Genomic DNA, 16,014 nt, shown 5'->3' with positions numbered 1-16,014 from the left:
TGCCATTTTTCCATTCTGGCAGTCAGATTTATTGAGGAGGAAAACAGTATGCAAGACTGGTGTCTCTCTGGCAGCCTGAAAATCCACACTGAACCTGTCAGGGGATTGTTGCAGCTACTCCTGAGTAAAGACGCTCCAGTCCGTTCTGTCTTTAAGGGTTTTATTGTGCATACTATTTATAGTGCAGAGACAGCAGAAAACATGACCTCCTAGTCACTCTCAGAATACGGCAATGGCGCGCTTCTGCTCCAGGGCCAGCATAATAGCTTGGGCACCCCAAAACGCCACCCTCTAAACCTGCGTTTGGGGGCGCGCCTCAATTCGGGTGCCGGAAGCAACTGTGCTCCCTCTTCCACTTGTTGGCTTGAGCGGTGCAAGGGCTCTGATACCTCACTGAGCCTTCCCTCCTCCATTCCGCTCCCCTCCTCATTCCCCCCCCCCCCCGCCTGACCTGCTGCTACCTTTCTCACTGGGCGAAGTGCTGGTCAGGATGATGGGGGGAGGCTCCCTGTAGTGTGATGAAGTGGGTCAGTTGTTAAATTTGAAATAAGGGTTGAGTTAAAGCCCCATTTATGCCACCCATATTTTCCTGGAGAAAATAAAGGATACAAATTTAACAACGATATGTGAAGCTAATCTGATCGCTTGTCCTCTTGTGTGCTTGTTTCTGAAACAGGTGGAGGTAAAGCCATATGTGCTGGATGACCAGATGTGTGACGAATGCCAGGGCGCACGGTGTGGTGGAAAGTTTGCTCCCTTTTTTTGTGCCAATGTCACTTGCCTGCAGTATTACTGTGAGTTTTGCTGGGCGAATATCCACTCTCGGGCAGGACGTGAATTCCATAAGCCATTGGTTAAGGAAGGGGCTGACCGCCCGCGCCAGATCCACTTCCGCTGGAACTGAGCCTGCTTCTCCAGCATCTGCTTAAGGAACAAAGGGTGCATGTGGCTTACTGTGTTTGAAGATACTGACATGCAGAAGAAATAAGTGCATTCTTCTGCTTCTCACCCCAACTCTCAATACATGCATCTTTTTCAGCAGCCAAAACACTACAAAGCCTCTTGTTTTTCACCAAAACCCTACATCTCAGGCTTAATAATTTTTGTGATATTTTCATGTTAAAATAAAAAAAAATGTTTTTTTGTATTTTCTCCAACTTATTTTTATATGTAAAATTAAAACTAGATATGAGAATGTTTTTGCATAGGGGCACACTGTCTGCTGCTATATTTAGTGGGTGAAGCGTGCACTTATTTCTAAACATGGGTTTTTAACTTCAAGATCTGCCCTAGTAATTTACCAAAGGTAGCAAAAATAGTGAAGATGGAATATGTCTGCTACAAAAAAGCTTATTTTTATTGTTGTTGCTATTTTCAGTGTATACATCAATTAAAAAGAATAGGGTTGATTTTTTGCTCTCCATTTTGACTTGCAAGAAATAATACCTCAAGATAATCTGAATTATTAGCTATTTTTAAACATTTATAATCACAAGCTGTATTAGCTTTGCTGCTATATAGGTGCTGTGTGTAATGCCACCTATTAATACGGGATTAAAACGTTTTAAGATACACTGCATTGCCGATTAAAATGCAGGCAGCACAATATGGCATAAACTGCCATAGTTTTAGAATGTGAAAAATTGCATGTTTACTTACCTGTATACACCATATGCATGCACTAGATCTAACAAAAGGTGAGTTATTGAAAAAAAATTAATGCTCTGAAATCTAGATAGCATGAGCAAATTGCAAAATTTGTAACAAAAGACACTTGCATGCATTATTGTGACTCAAGTTTTTTTTCCTCTAAAAATGTCCTACATGTGTACAATATGCAAACTAGTTTTAGATTAGAAAGTGCAGCCATTTTGTGACCTGGTTGGTAGTGGAATTCAATTTTTGCAGACTGGATGTAATATTGTAATCCCTGTGCAACTTTGTGATGTGTGGTTCTAATTCATGTGGAGTGGTGTAGCTTAGACACGTTTGAGCAAAATTACTAGATTTTTTTAATAGATTTATATTTATTTCAGCCCTCTTGATTGTTCACGGTTAAAACTTCCTTTACAAACCAAAGATGGCCAGCCCACTGCTAACCAGTCACCAAATGGGAAACTACTGAGAAATGAGCATTAAAAATGTGCTCATACAAGAAAACTTAATGCTTTAGTAATAAAATAAAGTCAAAATGGAGATGGTGTAATATACAGACAGCTAGTTGCATAAGCTAAATCTTACCTTTAAGACAACAGTGAAATCTGGCTTAAACTGTGTGCTTGTTTGACCTTAGGTGCATTTAAGACTTCTGTCAAACTAGGGTCACTGTTGCAATATAGTTAGTTGACTGAAAGTCAAACATAGTGTTTTGATTTTGATGAAGGAGTTATAAGTGACGACATTGCTTGCAAGATTTTTGAGGGGGAGGGAGGGAGGGGGGCTGTTTCTGAATTGAAATGCAAGAAATTCATTAGCAGTGTTTTTGTCCTCCACAAAACATTTTAATGCAACTAGCCCTTATGTTTCAATGGAAGAAAGAGCCACTCTACAGTTTAAGCAAGCACCCAGTGCAGAATTGAAAGTCTTATTCCAAGAGAGAAATTTGCAAGGGTTTTGTCCTTGGCAATCCCTTGTGGACAATCCTTCATGTAAGCAAAGTGTTGCTCTTATATTGGTTGTCTGCAATGTGCTTTTTTGTACTGTTCAATATGTGGTTTCATGTCTAAATCTGCTGTTTCGTTGTGGTTGTGGTTCAAGTTTTTAAGGTTTTAAAGTTGATGCTGTTTTAAGAAGAGCTTTTTAACTGATTTAGTTGTCAATGTATCCTATTTGTTACTTAACCATGATCCTCCAGATTTTTTGGAGTATTCTTTTCTAACCTTAAACCCTGCCAGACCTTGATCCATTTTTGACATTTGTTATGCACTATTTTTATATCTCTGTGAGAGATTTTTTTTCCAACTAGTCAGCTATTTTAAGGCACACTTTTTTTTGACTGACAACATCTCCTTTGCTATACCTCAATTTTTGGAATTTAGAAATGGGAAAAAATCAGTAGTTTTGCAATGTTAATTATTTAGATATAATTTAATTCTGCAGATGTTTTTAACTTTATTTTCATATTTCTTGCTTGGAGTTTAAAATTAAAGAGCCTTTACATGTTTTAAATAATGAAAATGAATATGGAAAATTGAAATAATTGGAGATGTTTTAAAAATCCTTTTTTTCTCCCCAAATAAAACTGTAAGGAAACAGTGATACCCTTCCTTTGGTATGGGTAAACTATTCTAAATATCAGGCTATGCTTCTCACTTCATTTCTGGAGCTATTGAGGCTAATAGCTCCTGTAACTTACCGTACATCTCCTCTTTTTATTCCTTTTTAAATCCATGTTCCTAGGCCACAATCCACCTGGAAGCTCTCCTGCATCAGCACTCTTTGAAGTGAATGGGCACATTCATCTCAATGGAGGCTGAGATAATGTGCTTTTGCACAGCTCCTGTTTGTTTCAAGACAGGATAATAATGTAAGAGATGTCCCTAGTGGATTGTGCCCTTATTTTCTTAACTGTTCAACACTGTATTGGTTTTTGTTTATATAAATCATATTTATTTTACTATTTTTGTAGGAGATTGTTAATTTTATTGTATTTTTGTATTTTAAAGCTTCTTTTATTTCCCCAAATGTGCATATTGCTGCCCAAACATTTGACTGTGGAAGAAAAAAAAATACTTTAAAAGTCCACACTTTTTGTTAAGAAGGAAACATTTAGCATTTATATATTTGTGTATGGAAAACACTTGATATTTTATTCCCTGTTGCATCTGGCTGCACAGAGCCTCTCCTCAAAGATGCTACAAAACTTGAATATAACACATTTTGGAAGGCTGACTAACCTCGATTCTGTGTTGTGACGTGCAATACTGTTTCTAATGTTTGTATAAAAAGAATAACAGTGTAAACCTTTTTAATGCAAATTTTATTTTTTTCATTGCATCTTTTGCAAATTTTATCCACAGTGTCATTTTTTACTGTCAGAAAAGAAAACCCCTTTTGTCATTGCAAATATTTTTTAAAATCCAGAAATCTTTGTACTGATGTAAATGATCGTAGTTATTTTGGATAGTGTTTTGCTAACAAAAGGAGAGACTTTTTTCATGCATATTTCTATTTTGTTGTTGTTTTGGGTTTTGTTTGTTTGTTTTATTTCAAATAGCAAAAATACTTGGAATAATTTTTCATATTCTTGTCATTAATATTATTTTGTATTTTTATGTGGAAATATATAATTTTATGACGCTAATTGCTAAAAGTTTATTTTATGTTGAATTATTTTTGGAGCCTAAATCTTTGTAATATTAAAGCAACTAGTTTCTAAATTCCGAGTTTCTGTAAAGAATCGCACAAGTGGTTTATGGAGTGTTTGGATTGTAATTATAAATGGTTCTTTGATATGCAAATTAATATTTTCAGTTAATTTTATTTTGTATTCCTAATGTGGTGTTAAAACAGTTTTTATTTTTTTCTAAATAAAAAGAAAATCCATGCTTTTTAAGGATACAAAGGAACCAATGCAGGAATCACTGTCGCTGAGCAACCTCTGTTGGTTTCAGTGGAGCCCCATAAAAGTCCCAGTGAAATGAATGGGGTGACCCAGCAGCGGTGCTGGCGGATTGGTTCCCTAGTTGATCGCCTTCAGCTTAAAATCTTCTGTTAAAATATTTTAGTTCATTTTACTGTTATCTTCCAGGTGTCTAAATCTCCAGTCTGTCTGTTGTACTGGTAATTTAACTCTGTAATGGAATAGTTTGCTGCCAACTATTTATATAATAAGTAATTTTTAAATATTTGTAATATTGTTGACTGACTAATAAACTATTAAGTTATTGGCATATTTTTCTCTCTGAATTGTTTTGCTTTCTGCTTGAGTCACAGATGAAAAGAAATTATCCTATCGTTAAGTAATGTGTTTCTTCCACAGCCCTAAAAGCAGAGGTGCTGTTACACACAAGCATGCCCCTCACCATGCTAATCTCTCTTGAACTTGTGCAAAACTTGTACTTAAATTTGTAACGTTTAAATCAGGGCAGGAAGCCTCCTTCAACCCAAGAGCCACATTCTCTCCTGGGCAACCCCTTTCGAAGCAACGTATCAGATGGACAAGGCAAATGTAGACAGAGCAGTGAATGCGACTCTTACCTTTGTACAGCAGGCTGCATGCCAACCATGCTTGCTGGTGGTTTCATAGAACTATAGAGTTGGAAGGGACCCTGAGCGTCGTCTAGTTCAACACCTTGCACTGCATGTGCGCAGAAACACACATGTCCATCCAGGCAAGCATCACAATTCAAGGACCTTCCAGCCAAGCACAAGCACTCAAGGAAGGGTGCAGAGCTGGGACAGGGTGGCCTGGGAGACTCCAGGGGGCTACATTTGGCCTCCCAGCCTAAAGTTCCACCACCCCTGATACAAGTGTTTTGGATGCACCTCTTTTCATGGGACACCATGAATGCATGTTCTCACTTTGACTGCTTTGCCTAGGGCAGGCATCCCCAAACTTGGCCCTCCAGCTGTTTTGGGACTACAATTCCTATCATCCCTGACCACTGGTTCTGTTAGCTAGGGATGATGGGAGTTGTAGTCCCAAAACAGCTGGAGGGCCAAGTTTGGGGATGCCTGGCCTAGAGGCAGAACATATCAGCTGTCATTTACCCCTGACTCTCATCTCTCCAACCAGAAAATCCTCACTGTTCACATGGTGCTGTCATTCTGCTGCATGTATGCCCTAACTGCTCAGCAATAGCAATGCATGAATTCTACTGCACTACTTGATTGCCCTTAGTGGACCATCTCTGGAATGAAAGGGAGGACAGATTGCGCAGATCATGAGGCCTTGCATTATCCACAATGGAAGCATTCATATTCCTGGCATCTTTTCATTTTAACCCCCATTTTAATCGGCTTTCCAAATCATCTTAGCCTTGGCAACATGATGGGGCAGAGGTGCTTACCTGGCCTCTCAACAGGTGAGTTACTGCTGCTTACAGAAAGGGAGGGGTGGTGGGAGTGCAAATGTGCAAACAGGAGCCCCAGATTTTTGCGATCTGTATTTGCACAATGCTGACCTTGCTGCCACTTCGCCTTCGCACACACTGCTGTTTTCTACTGGTTTTAATCACTCTCCAATACAGGCATCCCCAAACTGCGGCCCTCCAGATGTTTTGGCCTACAACTCCCATGATTCCTAGCTAACAGGACCAGTGGTTGGGGAAGATGGGAATTGTAGTCCAAAACATCTGGAGGGCCAAAGTTTGGGGATGCCTGCTCCAATAGCTTACAAAAGTAAAAACATCTATCTTGGAGGCCTGTTGGTAGGGGTGCCAGTAGGATTTTCTGCCTGCATTTTGCATGCTTTGGGTCTTACATAGATTTGTATCCTGTTGTGAGTAAGGTAGAGGGCCCCAAAATAAATTAAGGGGTCATATGCATGTAATAAGATCTCTAGAAGACTGAGCAGGTGATAATTTCTTCCTAATTGTATTTCCATACTTAAAAGAAAAGGGACCCCTGACAGTTAAGTCCAGTTGCGAACAACTCTGGGGTTGCGGTGCTCATCTCGCTTTGCTGGCCGAGGGAGCCGGCGTTTGTCCACAGACAGTTTTTCCAGGTCAAGTGGCCAGCATGACTAAGCTGCTGGCGAAACCAGAGCAGCGCATGGAAACACTGTTTACCTTCCCACCGGAGCGGTACCTATTTATCTACTTGCACTTTGACGTGCTTTTGAACTGCTAGGTTGGCAGGAGCTGGGACTGAGCAACGGGAGCTCACCCCGCCGCGGGGATTCGAAGTGCCGACCTTCCAATCGGCAAGCCCTAGGCTCAGTGGTTTAACCCACAGCGCCACCTGGGTCCCCCATTTCCATACTAGAAAAGGCTTAACCTGTTGAATTTTGACCTGTCATGTAGCATTCCTCCAATGCCAGCCCTAAACCATGCAAAACAAAAAACAAAACTTTTTCATTATTTGTAATGAATCTGTAGATCAAGAACAGATCTTATGGTGGCGGTATACGGCAATGTTATCAGCAAAGGTCAAAGAGCCACCTTGTGCCTGCACATTTTGATTCATAACTTTAGTTCTAAAGGGTGACCCTGCCTATTGGCTGAAATGTGGGGAGGGAGTCTCATAAACTGAACAGACTGTTCTAGGCTGCACACACAACACACATGCTGTCTGTAATCTATGGCAAAGAGGTCCCATATATGTAAGGGACATCGTATAATGAGCTGAACATCTGATTCAGTGTTTCTGTTTTCTGTGGCTGCTGGGGCTCACTTCCTGATCTTTTGTTTAAAAAAAGGAAAGAGAATCACTTCCATCGCCAGGATGTCATCATAAATCAGATTTTAATGCTCAGCAATTTTGTTCAAGGAGCTAGACATGCATTAAAATGGGCATATTAATACATTAACCTTCCACCTCTGTAAAATGCTGCCTTGGGAATGAAAATTAGATTGGTGTCTAGCATCATGGTGCATGAGGGCCAACCAGCTATCTGGATAGGCCACAATAGGTGTAAGAGTTGCCCAAGCTAAGTTTGCATGGTATGCTTGAAGCAAGCAAAATGGCATTTCTAGGGCCACCAAGCTCCTCCTTTTGACAGCTTGCTGGTGTTCCTTCCCAGGCTTCCCAGGGATGCAAGATTTGCATATGATTTCCCTCACGTTAAGGTAATAATAATAATAATAATAATAATAATTTATTATTTATACCCTGCCCATCTGGCTGGGTTTCCCCAGCAACTCTGGGCGGCTTCCAACCAAATATTAAAAACAGTTTCAATATTAAAATCTGTTTCAAATGACACAGCATCCTTTTGGGAAATTTCCTGATTAAGTAAAATATGTTGATATTTGTCACTTTAAAGCATGCTTCACCAAGCAATGCTGGGGAGCAGGACAAAGGCAGGTAGGGGGAGCAGTCCTTGTGTTCAACCACCAGCTTGTGGCAATCCATGTGTGTTGTGATTTGCACTCAGTCTAATAGCTGCAACAAACCAAAGCTCCTCCAAGATGTATACACGCCATACTGTATAGATGCAATATATTTTAACAGCAGCAAAGAAACAAAATGCATATGTTAAGGCATGGAAGATGGTTAAAAAGCCAAATAAATTGAATATAATTAGGAAGTTAATAGGAGCAGTTGAATGGGATTAAATTAATGGCTCTGTTGTGGATAAAAGACAGCTGGGGGTCACAGGCAGATTGGGGGGAGCACAATCAGTTTGCCTGCACTGGTTGCTGAGCCAACAGGTTGCTGCAGGAGGCTCTATAACAGGCATCCCCAAACTTCGGCCCTCCAGATGTCTTGGACTACAATTCCCATCATCCCTGACCACTGGTCCTGTTAGCTAGGGATCATGGGAGTTGTAGGCCAAAACATCTGGAGGGCCACAGTTTGGAGATGCCTGCTCTATAACAATGATGGATGACGGAAGGCGGGGGGGGGAGGGATGGCGTTTCACAGGGCAATGCTGAAATTTTAAAGCCCAAAGTCTGCCATGATGGGTGGGGGGGCTGCCACTTGTCAGTCATCCAACGTCACTGTGACTTCTGATGGCAATTTTAATGGGACTCCTTTCCAGCACGAATCAGCTCACTGGAGCTAGCAGTGCCCCTCCAAAGGAATTCAAACCATGACTGCAGAGGGAAGGTGTCCATTTGCAGACACGGTTTGAATCCAAATCGCACCTGCAAATAGACAACCGGGGTGAGGGGTGAGGGCTCAAAGCACCAATCAGCTAATTGGTGATGAAAGTGTGCCTTCACAGGCAGTGTTAGAAACTGAGATACATAATCTAATCAGCAAATGGCACCTTGAACCTGAGTTCCAGTCACCACAATGGAATGTCTAGATGCCTTTTTTTGTTTTAGTAGAATTATTATTATTATTATTATTATTATTATTATTATTAATTTCATCTCTATACCACTTTCTAGAACAAATCTCAAAGCAGTTTTAAAAAAACAAGCTTTAAAAAACAAATCTCAAAACAATTTACAACACATTAAAGCATCAAATTAAACAATCCAGGGGTGGGGGGGATAAATTCAAGCTTCAAGGAAAATATTTCAGATCCTTCTCTAAGTGACATTTTACTTTCCCCAGTTGCCAGCCTGGTATCCAGAGATTTCCACAGGGTCACAACTGGACCTGTTCCAGACACAATTTGTTCCTCGCACCTGGCTAATTTCTAACTGTTCACATCCAGTCACTTTCAGCTGATGGCTGCTAACAGCAAACCCCCTTAGAGTAGCCAATCCAAATGGGGCTTGTTTGTTTGTTTGTTTCCCACCTTCTTTGCTGACAGGCTCTCAAAGCACCTTACAGATAAACTCAGAACAGCTGTTAATCAAGAAAATCCTTAATAATAAAAGAACAGCTAATACAGTGCCGGATTTACGTATAAGCTACACAAGCTATAGCTCAGGGCCCCACTCTCTTGGAAGCCCCCCAAAAATGTAAAGGGAAAAAAACACCTGGGTGTCCATTTCCAAAATATAAGATACTTGATAAAATACGTATTTTATTATGTGCAGATGGCTTTAGATACCTATTAGGTCCATAACTTACCATATAGCATATATTCAACACAAAAAACAGCAACAATTTGTTGTTGACAAAGGACAGCTGGACATATAAAGGGCTCCATTACCTTCAGTAGCTTAGGGCCTCATCAGACCTAAATCCGGCCCTGAGCTAATAACACACACAGAGAGAGAAACAATCATTTAAAAACATGGCACTGGCCCTTTCATTAAAAACTGTTGGTTCCCCAAAACCTGTTGGAATAAGAGGATCTTCTTCGCCTGCTGGTGGAAAGACTGCAAGAAGAGAGTCTAACCTTCCTAGGGAGGAGTTCCAAAGTTTTAGAGCAGCCACTGAGAAGGCCTTCTCCCGCATCCCCACCAAGCATGCCTGTGAGGATGGCATGTCATGCCCCCTGCCCAAGACCCCAGAACCTAGGCCAGCTTGTTGTTGTTGTTTAGTCGTTTAGTCGTGTCCGACTCTTTGTGACCCCATGGACCAGAGCACGCCAGGCACTCCTGTCTTGCACTGCCTCCCGCAGTTTGGTCAAACTCATGTTGGTAGCTTCGAGAACACTGTCCAACCATCTCGTCCTCTGTCGTCCCCTTCTCCTAGTGCCCTCCATCTTTCCCAACATCAGGGTCTTTTCCAGGGAGTCTTCTCTTCTCATGAGGTGGCCAAAGTGTTGGAGCCTCAGCTTACATGAGTGCTAATCAGCAAGCCCTGCTTGGAAAGGAACAAACAGGAGTTCATTTAAACTCCTGGTCATTCGTTTGCAACTGCATCCTTACCTGCCCCACATCTAAAGTCACATCTGACCTCAGGTGGGTGAAGTTTCTCCTGGGCGGTTCCTCATCCCTGCCTTATATCTTGCTTCAAGAGGCTTAGCATTCCAAGACCTGCAGATATTTATTAATATTTGCCTTGTGAAATGTTACATCCGGGCAGGGTGGGGAATCTTCAAATCTACTTTTGGGAAAAGAGATTTAGAAAAGCCAAGTACAATTAATTTTCAGTGTAATATGCTCAGCCCTCTGGATATTTTCCGCAGAAGCTAAAAGGTGTTTCAACAAGCTAGCGCTCATCAGAAGCCGCAGGTGTTCTGCCAAATTGCAAGGACCATTAAACTACACAGCTCTTTTCTCTATTGGGTGTGACCTTGCCAGAGAAACTGACTCTGGGAAAAGAATTTATGATTTTGCCATGAGAAAAGTCGGGGCGGGGGGACAATTTATGAACTGGTTTATTTATAAAATGTTAGCAGCCATGTTGTCCCTTTTGGAAGAGAAATCAAAATATCAGTAGGATAATACCATTATTAAGGTAATTTTAAAAGTACAAGATATTTAGCATGCTTTGTAGAATGCTGCTGTGGGGTGAGGGGTAAGGTGGAGACAGGATGGGCAATGGGTAATTTAGGTGTAACAAACCTGTTCCCCCCAATAATAATAATAATAATAATAATAATAATAACGCTACAACCGCATCTGTTCCAACTCTACAGACAGAGAATCTCACCTAAGAGATCTACAGCAAACCTTTTTAGAACTAAAATATCCACCTGATGAAGTTAAACAACAGATCAACAGAGCCAGACTGATACCTAGAGAGAACCTGCTGCAGGACAGACCAAAAAAATAATAATAACAGAACACCACTAGTCATCACATACAGCTCCCAAGTTAAAACAGTACAACGCATCATCAGAGATCTACAGCCTCTCCTGGACAATGACAGCTCCCTTTCTCAAGCTCTGGGAGGAAGACCTTACATTGCCTACAGACAGCCACCCAATCTTAAACAACTCCTCACCCACAATAATACAACCACCAGACTTAACATGGACACTGGTACCAGAGCCTGCAATAAACCCAGAAGCCAACTTTGCTGCCACATACACCACATCATTACTGGCCCCAACAACATCCAACATACCATCTCAGGACTATTCAATTGCTCATCTTCTAACATTGTGTATGCCATCAAATGCCAACAGTGCCCTTCAGCTCTCTATATTGGACAAACAGGCCAAACCCTACACCAAAGGATAAATGGACATAAATCTGACATCAGGAACCACAAGACAGAAAAACCAGTAGGAGAACACTTCAATCTCCCAGGACATTCTATACAAGATCTCAAAGCAGCTGTTTTATTACAGAAAATTTTCAGAAACAGACTGGAAAGAGAAATTGCTGAATTGGAAATCATTACCAAGCTTAAAACCACGGAGCAACCTGGGATGAATAAAGACATAGGATTCTTATCTCATTATGCATGATCAAGCTTTCTTTAGCCTCAGCCCTTGTTTTTCCCCTGCAGGACCTATTTCAGTAATCAGCAGTCATTAACAGCCATCAACAGGTTTACCACTCTTACAGCCCATCACCCATTCCCATCACCCCCACCCTCTGGTTGCTTCTGTTTCAAGTGTATCTGAAGAAGTGTGCATGCACACGAAAGCTCATACCAAAATATAAACTTAGTTGGTCTTTAAGGTGCTACTGAAGGAATTTTTTTATTTTGCTTCGACTCAGACCAACACGGCCACCTACCAGTAACTAATAATAATGATGATGATGATGTATTATTTATACCCCGCCCATCTGGCTGGGCTTCCCCAGCCACTCTGGGTGGCTTCCAACAGAAAAATAAAATAAAATAATTGATTAAACATTAAAAGCCTCCCTAAACAGGGCTGCCTGTTTAGGAGAAGAACAGACTTCTTGTGTGAAGGAAAAGGATGGGAATTTGCACTAGAATGTGTAGGATAACAATTGCTTGATGCTACTTCATACAAACTCCCCACAAACAGATCAGAATCAATGCTCAGTAAATAGCTGCCATTGTCTACTTCTAGCCACCCTGAAAAATTAATATAAACAAATCAGGCTGAATATTCCTTAAACAGAAGCAACTTGCAATGCTGCTGCTGCTGAGTGAAACAAAGGGTGGATTTTTCCATTCAGATCAGTACAGAAAATAAAATTGGCTCATTCAAAGCCAAGGCAGCACCAGGTGCCTTAATTATATTCCTGCTGGATGTTGGTTTATTGCTGTGGTCACCAGTGCCTCGTGATCAGCCTCAGCACCTGCGTTCGGCAGAATATTGTGGCATTTTGCTAAGCAAGATGAATATTGCCCAGATGGTGACTCCAGAAGGATGCATTTCACAGAGCATTCTTCCTGCCCTGCAGTACAGGAATTCTGAATGTCATTCTAAAGACAGAGATGAACCCACATAGACAAACCAGCTAGCCAACATCTGAAGAAGTGTGCATGCACACGAAAGCTCATACCAAAATAAAAACTTAGTTGGTCTTTAAGGTGCTACTGAAGGAATTTTTTCATTTTGTTTCGACTCAGACCAACACGGCTACCTACCTGTAACTACAGCTAGCCAACAGAATGGTAAATTGGGAATAAAGAACCTTGGCAGAACTTTCACAGGAGATCAGGTGGGGGCGGGCAGATCATAAGACTCGAGAGCAGCTTGCCACTTAATTCCCTATTTAGTGACATCATTTATCTTAAGTACAACGGCTGGACCAAGCTGAAGACCACTGAGGAAGGCTAGGTGTTCATTATTATAAATAAAGAAAAGCCCAATTTCTTGATTCTTTCCACAGCACAGTATAGTTGATGCACAGAAAGATCCTACAGGAAAATCCAGCACCCTTACAACCTTATTCATTAAAAAAACCTATTAGTCTTTAAGGCAGTGGTCCTGAAAGGGTGGCACACAGAGCCAGCCCTAAGACAAGGCTGGGTGGCGCAATGCGCCAGGGCTCCGGCTTCTCAGGGGCGCTGGTGGCGCTCAACCAACCACTAAGCCCTGAGCAAGGGCACCGGCAGCGACTGAGGGCGCTGCGCCAGCCCCGCTGATGCTGCTCCAGGGCGGTCAGGGAAACCTCCGAGACGCTGAAGCTGGCGAGCCGTGGTCCAGAGTTGGGAGCCCCTCCCGGGTTGCACTGCTACCCGGCTTCCCCAGCTCCTGCCCCGGCCCAGCAGAAAAGGATAAAGAAGTGCAAGGAGTTCAACGCGCTCATTGGACTGGGCGGCGGGAATGGGGACCGGGGAAGCGGGAGCGGCGGCGGGAGCAAGAAGAGACACCCGAGGAAAGGCTCCGCCTCGGGCCACCAGCTCCTCCGCACCGAGTCCGCCGAGAGCAGAGGAGGGGGCGAGGGAGGGACCTCGGTCCATGGAGAGTCAGGCATAGCTCAGGCAGGACAAGAGAAGGAGGACTTTCTCGGGCTGAGAGGCGAGCGCGGCGCAAACCCGGTGTGCCATGACGGCGCCCTTTCCGCTGCCCCTCGCGGAGTCTTTGCCCTCCCGGCGAACATCCCTCGGGATGCTCCCTGGCGCCCGCCGCGTGGGGCACCCGGAGGGCAGGAACTGCCTTGGCCCCACTCTTCTAGGGCTGCGCCAGCCAGCCCACTGACAAGCATCCCCCCAAAGCCCCGCTACTCTGAGCAGGTGCCCGGCCCGGCCCCTTTAAGCTCCGGAGATGCTCCTGGCTGCCGCCGCAATCCCCAAAGCTGCCGGCGGGAGCCTGCGAGGCTGGGGCTCAACTCTGCAGCCACCAAACCGGGCTTCGGGGGGGGGGCTGGAGGTGCTGCCCCCGGAGCTCTAAATTTTGGGAAAGGGGGGGCTCTTGAGGGATCTTTGAGCCACGGCGCTGGATGTGCTTAAGACGGCCCTGGTGGCACACTATATTGGTGTGGCAGGAGAGGATGGCAAATGTGGCAGGAAGAATCAAGTACAGTCAATATTATATACTTTGGGATTGATTCATTTTCTTGTGTAGTTGCATTGTTTTATACTTTCTGCATGTCCCAACCCATGGTCATATTATAAAGTAGTTGTGTTTTATAAATCAAGCATTGCTAGAAGTTGTATCTTTTTCCAGTGTTTCCCAGTATATTTCTTATCAATAAAAAATATTAATGTGGCGCAAGGAAATTTTTATTCTGAAAGTGTGGCCCAGAGAAGAAAGTTTTGAAAACCACTGTTTTAAGGTATCGCAAGACTCTGCGTACTTTTAGAGAAAGTTATTCTCTGAAACAAGATGGTCAGACTTGAATGCAAGCTTTGTGTCCAACAAAGCTGATGAAGATAACTGATCAGTAACTAAATCTGCAAGGATCCTATGTACTCTTTGCTTGAGAGTAGATCCTGTTAATATTAGTGAGACTTCTGAATAAATGTGCATAGAATGGAGACGTACAGCCACTGGTTGGCCAATCCACACACCCTTCCCCGATTCCCTGTGCCTTCCCCTACCTAGTGGCCATCACAGCATTACTTCATAGTGGGTTTTGTGTCAGCCTGGCATGAAATTGGAGGAGAGGAGAGGCCAGAGAAATTGGTACCCCTTAAGCTCACTGCTCCTTTCCCTGTAAAGGCTTGGTGCTGTTGGTGGCCAGGTGAAGATGGAAGTGATTTTCAGGAGCCAGGTTTGCCCACTGCAGTTCTTGTATCCTACTAGTGATGTAGCGTTGGTTGCTGGGGCCTGGGGCAAACACGTGTGTGCAGCAGGTGGGGGACACCAGCCCAGCCCTCGCTGCTGATGCCGCTGAAGCAAAGCAGGGTCACACTGAGTGAGCCCCCTGCCTGCCTGCCTGCGCAGGGGGGAGCCCAGCCAGCCAATGCAGTCCTTGGTAAGTAGAGAGGAGCACTGAACCAGGCCGCACTGGGGTCACCTACGTGGGGTCACCTAGTTGGTGCCCATTCAAAAATTGTGAACCCAGGACCTCTTCACTTCTCATGTTATGCCTCTGTATCCTACTGTAGACAATTGTTTAAAATGCAGGTGAGAAGGAGGAAGGCAGAAACTCACAGGGCAGCACAGGAGTGGAAGTGAGAGCCGGACCATGGACTGCAAGAAGATCTCCCATGGACTGCAAGAAGATCAAACCTATCCATTCTGAAGGAAATCAGCCCTGAGTGCTCACTGGAAGGACAGATCGTGAAGCTGAGGCTCCAATACTTTGGCCACCTCATGAGAAGAGAAGACTCCCTGGAAAAGACCCTGATGCTGGGAAAGATGGAGGGCACTAGGAGAAGGGGACGACAGAGGACAAGATGGTTGGACAGTGTTCTCGAAGCTACAAACATGAGTTTGACCAAACTGCGGGAGGCAGTGCAAGACAGGAGCGCCTGGCGTGCTCTGGTCCATGAGGTCACAAAGAGTTGGACACGACTGAACAACTAAACAACAACAATAATTAAGCTCTTGCAACTGTGTCTTAAGAATGAGCTATATCTTATTTTAGGAAGCTTCAGCAGCTGCTGGAGGCATTAGATTTATGGAGCAGGGCAGGAATGCCAAAGAACAAGAAGCATTAAACAGAACCTACAGCAAGGAAGTTTAAATCAAAAGAAGAATACCCGACCCTTGTCCTGAAAGAACCTGGCCCAAGG

General features: G+C 43.3%; 1 protein-coding gene across 4 annotated transcripts in view; it reads left to right on the top strand.

The window, feature by feature from the left end:
- Window positions 1-4,892, top strand: part of CPEB2 (cytoplasmic polyadenylation element binding protein 2) — a 71,721-nt gene extending 66,829 nt beyond the window's left edge. For all 4 annotated transcript variants that reach the window (XM_060279077.2, XM_060279075.2, XM_060279076.2 and 1 more), the window contains one exon: window positions 677-4,892. In XM_060279077.2, coding sequence (XP_060135060.1) covers window positions 677-904 — 228 coding nt within the window. In that variant the 3' untranslated portion in view covers window positions 905-4,892. The remainder of the gene's footprint in view (window positions 1-676) is intronic.
- Window positions 4,893-16,014: the final 11,122 nt, after the last annotated feature.

This window comes from Zootoca vivipara, chromosome Z1, assembly GCF_965207765.1.
Source record: "Zootoca vivipara chromosome Z1, rZooViv2.hap1.1, whole genome shotgun sequence".
In the NCBI taxonomy this organism is placed as follows: Eukaryota; Metazoa; Chordata; class Lepidosauria; order Squamata; family Lacertidae; genus Zootoca; species Zootoca vivipara.
This window is presented reverse-complemented; position numbering and strand designations above follow the sequence as displayed.